Genomic DNA, 7,096 nt, shown 5'->3' on the forward strand with positions numbered 1-7,096 from the left:
CTTTCTTTCTTTCTTTCTTTCTTCCTTTCTTCCTTTCTTCCTTTCTTCCTTTCTTCTTTTCTTCCTTTCTTTTTAATTTTTTTGTAAACCCTTACCTTCCATCTTGGAGTCAATACTGTGTATTGGCTCCAAGGCAGAAGAGTGGTAAGGGCTAGGCAATGGGGGTCAAGTGACTTACCCAGGGTCATATAGCTGGGACATGTCTGAGGCCAGATTTGAACTTAGGACATCTTGTCTTTAGGCCTGGCTCTCAATCCACTAAGCTACCCAGCTGCCTCCCCCACCTTATTCCTTTTCTTTCAGAAAACCTTTTCTTCATACTCATTCTTCAAGATAAAAGGAAATATATTCTAGAATCCATCATTTATAAGCACATAAAATTTTAAAAAATAAATACAATTTTATTTGGTACATAATTTTTTTAATATCATAAAATTGTTAATATTTATCAGAACACAATCAAATAAAGATTTCATTTACCTTCTGGAAAGCTCATATCCCTGGGTGACAATCTTTTGCCCTAGAGCATTGACTTTGCTTAGTGGTGAGTAATTGGTCGGTTTGAGAGTTGAATATCAAATAACAATTAGGACTAGGTATTTCCATTGACATCTGTGCTCCTGATCCACCAGCAAAAAAACAAAAACAAAAACAAAACAAAATCCTAACAAACCAACCCAAACCCAATCCCAAACTCCTCTTACTTTTCAATCCTCCACTAATTTTCTGTGAGTTTTGGATATTTTCCACTGGACAATTCAGTTTCCCAACTGAGAAGCTCTTGAGCCTTTAAGGTTGGAGGATATTTGAGGGTGTCATCACATTCCTGCTTCTTAAGTTTTAGCTTAATGAGTTTTTTCTTTTCTCTGTGCTCAGTAGAAATGGAGAATGTTTTCCTTCCTGCCTAATAGTGGAATGAATGCATATGGAGTAGAGCCCTCTCTCAATGTTAATTTGCTCTTTCACAATTTAGAAGAAAAGGCAGGGACTACTACAATATGGGATTCTGAGACATCCATAGGGAAAAGAAATCTCCAATATGTTGCAATTGCTCTAATTTGAGATAGGAAACCTGACTTCGCCCCTTTATCCCCAAAGAAAATATAGCACAGAAAGCATAGTCTGATTTTTTTGCTCTGTCCAAACTCTTTACTTAATCCCTTGGCTACACCTCTTTTCTGAAGCCTCCCTTTTGTGTTGGGGTCTCCTTCTGCAGAATGCCGGGAGGAGCAGTTTCCCTGTACACGTTTGTACTCAGTCCATCGGCCAGTGAAACAGTGTATCCATCAGCTATGCATCGTCAAGTAAGGGGGTTCAGAATTAGATTTCTGGAATGGTATAAACAGCTTTGGGGCTCTGGGAATCTGAAAGATTTTTTTTAAACCTTAAGGAAACAGAATCTTTGAAGCTCAGTCTTTCAGGTTAACTAGTTTTGAAGATGATAAGACTGAGTCACTTACCTGGAGGAAGTAGACACCAAGAGGCACTCTGGTTATGGAGGTGATCTCTGGTAGTGAAAATGGTTTATCTAGAAGGGATAAGATTAAAGACAAAGATGAAATACTGGGTAAAGGAGGGCATCTGGAGAAGCTCCTGAGCAATTTGCAAGTTAGACTCTTGATGAAGGACTTTGCTTAGTGAATGGGGACTTCATTGCGCCCCCAAGAGAAGCAGAATAGTTCTGGGAAATCCAAGGCTTGTATGTTATATGTGGAGAATGGGGTTGGGTAGGAGTGGGAGTTAAACCTTGGAAGGAACTACACCCTCCAAGTTAAATCTGGTCCTGTTCTCTCTTCTTACTCAGTGTCTTTGTCTCTTTCCTTTATTGCTTTTGTTTTTTTCTGGATGTTGACAGTGTCCGCCGGATGTATATCATCAATAATGAAATCTGCACCAGGCTCATCTGTAAAGAACATGAGGTTATGAAAGGTAATATAAGGACCAAGGGTTGGAGGAGAGGGATAAAGATGTTTTCCGCCCTTACCGAAGGAAGCATGGCTTTGTCAAAACCCAGTAAGATAGATTTCCTCTGTAGAATACTGTCAAAGGTAATAATATTAACTCACATTTCTGTTATCCTTCTTTCAGAAACTCATATGACAAAAAGAATCCAAGTATACTTTGGAGAATTTTGATCACTCATGACTCAGTGTTCATTCAGGGAGCTTGGGACTTGGAACTTATCCTAAATATGTATATAAGTCCTCAGAGACCTATTTCCTGAGCACGAGGACTCCTTTAACAGAGGCATTTGTCCAACTTGTCCTTTCTTGTCCGGAGGCCCCCTGTTCCTTAGACGAGAAACAAGAGTTTCAGTTTATATTCTTTCTTTTCCTTTTTCCTGCCAGTGATCTTGCCTCTGAAGAGTGGGCACTAAGGTCCTACTTTCTTAGGCCAAGCTGGCAAATCTTAAAGTTTTGATATAATCCTTTCTGGTGAAAGATGATGGCAAAAACATCCCCTGGGTCTGGATTCAGTCTCCCAGAGGGCTCCTCCTCTTTTCTATGCCTTCAGTCTCTTTACAGTTAGGTACCAGATTCATGACCATGTCTATTCCTTGGGGTATACATTTTATTTTTTCCATTTTCTTAAATGAGAAGAGAATGAAAAGGAGCAAATACTTGGGACTTGCAAAATTCATGCAGTGCTTCCTTTTATTTCAGAACTGTAATATCTATTTGAGGAACTCTTTACATCCATGCAGATAGACAACTTAGCTGCAACTTGGAGACTTAGAAAGCTGTCTGTGGCACTAAGAAGTTAAATGACTTGTTTAGGGTCACATAGTCAGTTTGTGCCAGTTTTCTTGATTCCCTAAAACAGCTCTCTATCCACTATCCATACTGCTTCTCCTACAGGGTTTTAAGGTTTTCAGAATGCTCAGAATGATCCAGTGAGGTACATAATTTAAATATGGCTATCTCCAATTTTTTGTTGTTCAGTCATGTCTGACTGTTTTGTTGTCTAGTTGGGGAATGGGGGGTGGAGAAAAGATTTTAGCATAATCTGGATTTATCTATCAGGATCACTGAATGGAAAAGAGGAGATCCTGGTTTGGACCATGATTTCTTGACTGAAAACTTCCACACAAAGATTCCAGTACTAGGGACCTGAACCTTAGTCCCTGATTGAGACAGTATGTTCTATGGACATAATACTAATTCATTCATCAAATATTTATTAAGTATTATGTGCAAGATGCTATAGTAGACACCATGTTTGCCTGTGATTCACTAATCTTTCAAGAGGATTAACTGAAGTTCCAGGTTAAGAGGACAGATCTGTCATTGTGCTCAGGAGACATCACTGAAAAGCAATTAGGTCAAAGACCTAAAATGAAAGTCATTATTTTTAAAAATAGGGAAACTAGGGGGCAGCTGGGTAGCTCAGTGGAGTGAGAGTCAGGCCTAGAGACAGGAGGTCCTAGGTTCAAACCTGGCCTCAGCCACTTCCCAGCTGTGTGACCCTGGGCAAGTCACTTGACCCCCATTGCCCACCCTTACCAATCTTCCACCTATGAGACAATACACCGAAGTACAAGGGTTTAAAAAAAATAGGGAAACTGAGGCACAGGCAGAAGATGCAACCCACAGTCAACTGCACAGTGAATTAGATACAGAGCTGAGAAGAGAACCTAAGGGAGTCTTGGGCTTCCACATTAGCATTCTCTGTTTCACTTGTTCTGTAGAATGTTCTATGGAATGTGGTGAAGGATAGAGAGGTTTTAGAAAGACTGGAGGATTTCAAAGGGTATGATTTCCACTATGAGCATGTCCCTTGGAAATTATTAAAGGCTACAAAATCAGGCTTCATTTATTGCTTTGTTTATGGTCTAGACTTAAGAAAGTGATGGAGAAAATGTTAATAATATAGATTTAAATGTTGGGTATTTCTGAAAAGCTGATTCTTAAACATTTCCTAGCACACCCTTGCCTAAGACCATTCACTCTGTGAACTAAAATACCTCTCCTCTCCTCTGGTCTAGCTCTGCATGGTGGTTGTGGGCAGGGTGAGCACCACAGACATGGCTTCTTCTGACTCAATGGCTTCTTAGTCTCTGCACCACAGACATAGCGAATTTTTCAGAAGGAAACTTGCTGTATGCTCCCTTTAGGGCTATGTAAACCACTTGCAAGAGTCTGAAGATGGGGCTTGGAAATTCTTGGGTCCCATTTCCCAGTGTTTCTGGGGACTCTTAAGCTAGTATCTACCTTGAGTCTTTCGCACAGCCAGCACTTTAATCAATAATTGTTGGTTGCTTGACTGTCCTTCAGTTTCCAGAATAAAAAGGCCCATTTATTAGGATCATGATTGGGAGCCAGGTTGTAAAAGTTGAATTTTTTGTTGTTGTTGTTGTTTTCTTTTGGCCACAAGCCTTTCTCTTTTCCTCATATTTATCAACCTCTCATTCTTTGCTTTTCCAGATGAACTTTGCCGTCAGATAGCAGGCCTTCCTCCAAGACGTCTCCAACGTTCCAACTATTTCCGTCTCCCCCTATGTGAGGATGTGGATATGCAGAGGCCCAATGGCCTGTGAAGAATAGAAAATGGTGGGGGGAGAGGGGAGGAGAAAGAGCCATTTATTTCCTAGGTCAGCTCACCCAGAGATAGCAAGACATCTTGGCCTGGTTTCTCTCCTCTTTCCCATGGCCTCCATCCCAGATTGCCAGAGTTGCATTCTTTCTTCAGCATTTCAAGTGGTGTTTCCAATCTGTATCATCACTGTATATTAGGGATACCTAATGACTATATAGCTGACCTGGGTTCCAGGAAGATGGGGTGTCAAATAGATGACAGATATAGGGAGGGACTATTCTTGGCTAAAGAATTTTGTATAACATATTGTTTTCAAAGAACCCTATAAGCTTTGTTTCCTTTATTAGCCTTCCTTCATCTATAAACCTCCTCTTACTCTTTTGAGTCCTCTTTTTGTCTATAGTACTAGCCAAAGTCTTAGCATTTGCCTATTAAACCCTCTTTGTAGGGAGAATGATGGTGCTTTCTAACATCTGGGGTTCTCAGAGAACTATAGTTGCTCTGAGAATAAAGGACAAAAATTTAAGGACTTTTCTTAAGTTTGGGTATAGGTCTGAGGATCAACCAAATAAGGGATTAAGATCTAGAATTAGATCTTAGAAAATTCTAGAAAAAGCCAGGTATCATTTATTGTCTCATTCATTGACTCATTCATTCATTCATTCATGCATTCATTCAAGCATTTAGTGATTATTTTATTGACTTTTCACATAACATGGAATCTCATTAATTCAAAGAACTTTAATTAGAATAGCTGAGCCATTTCTAATGATCAGGAAGCAAGCTCTTTGCCTTTCTTGACCCATTTTCATGACTTGTGCTAAGTCTGTGAGGAGGTACAGAAGGAGTGTGGATTTCCAGCTTGTGGGGAAGATTTGGGATATTCAGCCTATCCAATCCTGCCATTAGCCTGGAGAAAAACAAAACATTAATATTAGAATAGAAAAAAGTAGAAGTTAATACAATTCAGAAAAATAGAACTGAAGTGAGATAATAGTGAGGTTCATTCTAGTAAAGAAGGTAGAGATTGATGTGTTATGATGGAAAAATAGTTTCCTAAACAAAATCTTGGAAGAATATTTTGGTGACTTTATACAAACCAATGTTTCCCAATTATGACAGTGATAAATTCCACATAGAAAATACCAGGTACATGCCCTGAGAAGAATGCAATTTTTATTGTGTTAAGATAGTTCATTATAAAAAGTGAGGAAATGGGTCATTGTATCATGCAAGGAGTAAGATATGGGCAAAGTTGGACATAATCTACAAATTAAATTCATAACACCAGGCCAGAGGTGTGAGTTTTGATTAGCAGCAGGCTTTTCTACTTCCTTTTTCTTCTCCAGTTCTCAAGATTCATAAAACTCCAATTATTCCATAGATGAGCATTTGAATTTGGACTTTGGAAAGGGATGTTAGAGCTGAATTTTGCTGGATAGATATTAGATTTCTTGGGACAGTCACTGTGGTATAGGGAAATGACCTGAACTAAATATCAGAAGACCTGTTTTCTAGTTTTGTCTCTCCAAATACCTAGTTGTGATCATAGACACATCACTAATTCATTTTTGTCCTTTGCAAAATGAGGGAGTTAGAAGTTCCTCTGATTCGTCAATTCTATGGATTGAAATTTTAGTAATAATCTCTCTTAAGGCCTAGACATCAGGACCTGTTCTGGCTCACCCCCTTCTCTCTAAGTAGCTATCTTCTCTTATTTGGGAACTGTTTCACTCTATATTAGGACAAATAGTCCACTATATAAAGAGCAGACTCCTGCCCCATAAGGGCCAAGTTATTTGTTAAAGGAATTTTTTGGCTAAAGAGATGGTTTCATTGATTTCTAAGGAAGAGAGCTATCATCCAGTAAGTTGTTGGAGACCACCATTTAAAGACTGAGACACTTTCATGTTGTGACATGTGTCCATTTAAGGGTTAAATGCTTCAATGCTGAGAAATCTTATTCCCTTAAAAAAAGCAGAATGGGAATCAGCATGGCCAGCAAGGACAATTTAATGGGATTTTGCACACCTATTTTAGCTGGTGAGATTCTAGAAAGAGCCTGAAGTTCTATTTTTCCTTTGCTCAGTTCCATGCAGCATGTAGGGTTGAATGTAGGCATATATATATATATAGACATACATATAAACTGTATTCTTTAAACACTATACAGGAACTTTATGGGTACAAAGTTTCTGAGAGGCATTTAAGAATCCTTTCTAGTACTTGAACCTCTTATTGTATGGAGGACGAGAGGTGGCATTTCCCTCGGAAAAGTGCCTCAATCCTGGCATTATGTATAATGGATAAGAAAATTATTAAAAGAAAACATTTTTCTTTGTACTGGAAAGTAATTTATTGTCTGGTTATTTCCTGCTCTCTTTCCCCTTTATGTTGATATATAAGACCTTGCTGTGCGCTGATTCTATAACTCAGTTGTATGTGATTCAATTCATAAATTTTAAGTGGTTTTCCTTAGCCTGGCCTACATGATTCCCTACCAAATACATATTTCCAAGTCTAAACCTCTGTCATTACTCCACCAATTACCTCCTGTCTC

General features: G+C 38.9%; 1 protein-coding gene across 1 annotated transcript in view; it reads left to right on the forward strand.

Annotated features, from left to right (window-relative positions):
- MFAP5 (microfibril associated protein 5) overlaps positions 1 to 6,879 on the forward strand; it is a 22,986-nt gene extending 16,107 nt beyond the window's left edge. The window contains exons 8-10 of the mRNA XM_044677280.1: positions 1,217 to 1,304; positions 1,856 to 1,929; positions 4,425 to 6,879. Coding sequence (XP_044533215.1) covers positions 1,217 to 1,304; positions 1,856 to 1,929; positions 4,425 to 4,537 — 275 coding nt within the window. The 3' untranslated portion in view covers positions 4,538 to 6,879. The remainder of the gene's footprint in view (positions 1 to 1,216; positions 1,305 to 1,855; positions 1,930 to 4,424) is intronic.
- Positions 6,880 to 7,096: the final 217 nt, after the last annotated feature.

The sequence above is a fragment of the Gracilinanus agilis genome, chromosome 5 (assembly GCF_016433145.1).
Source record: "Gracilinanus agilis isolate LMUSP501 chromosome 5, AgileGrace, whole genome shotgun sequence".
NCBI classification, from domain to species: domain Eukaryota; kingdom Metazoa; phylum Chordata; class Mammalia; order Didelphimorphia; family Didelphidae; genus Gracilinanus; species Gracilinanus agilis.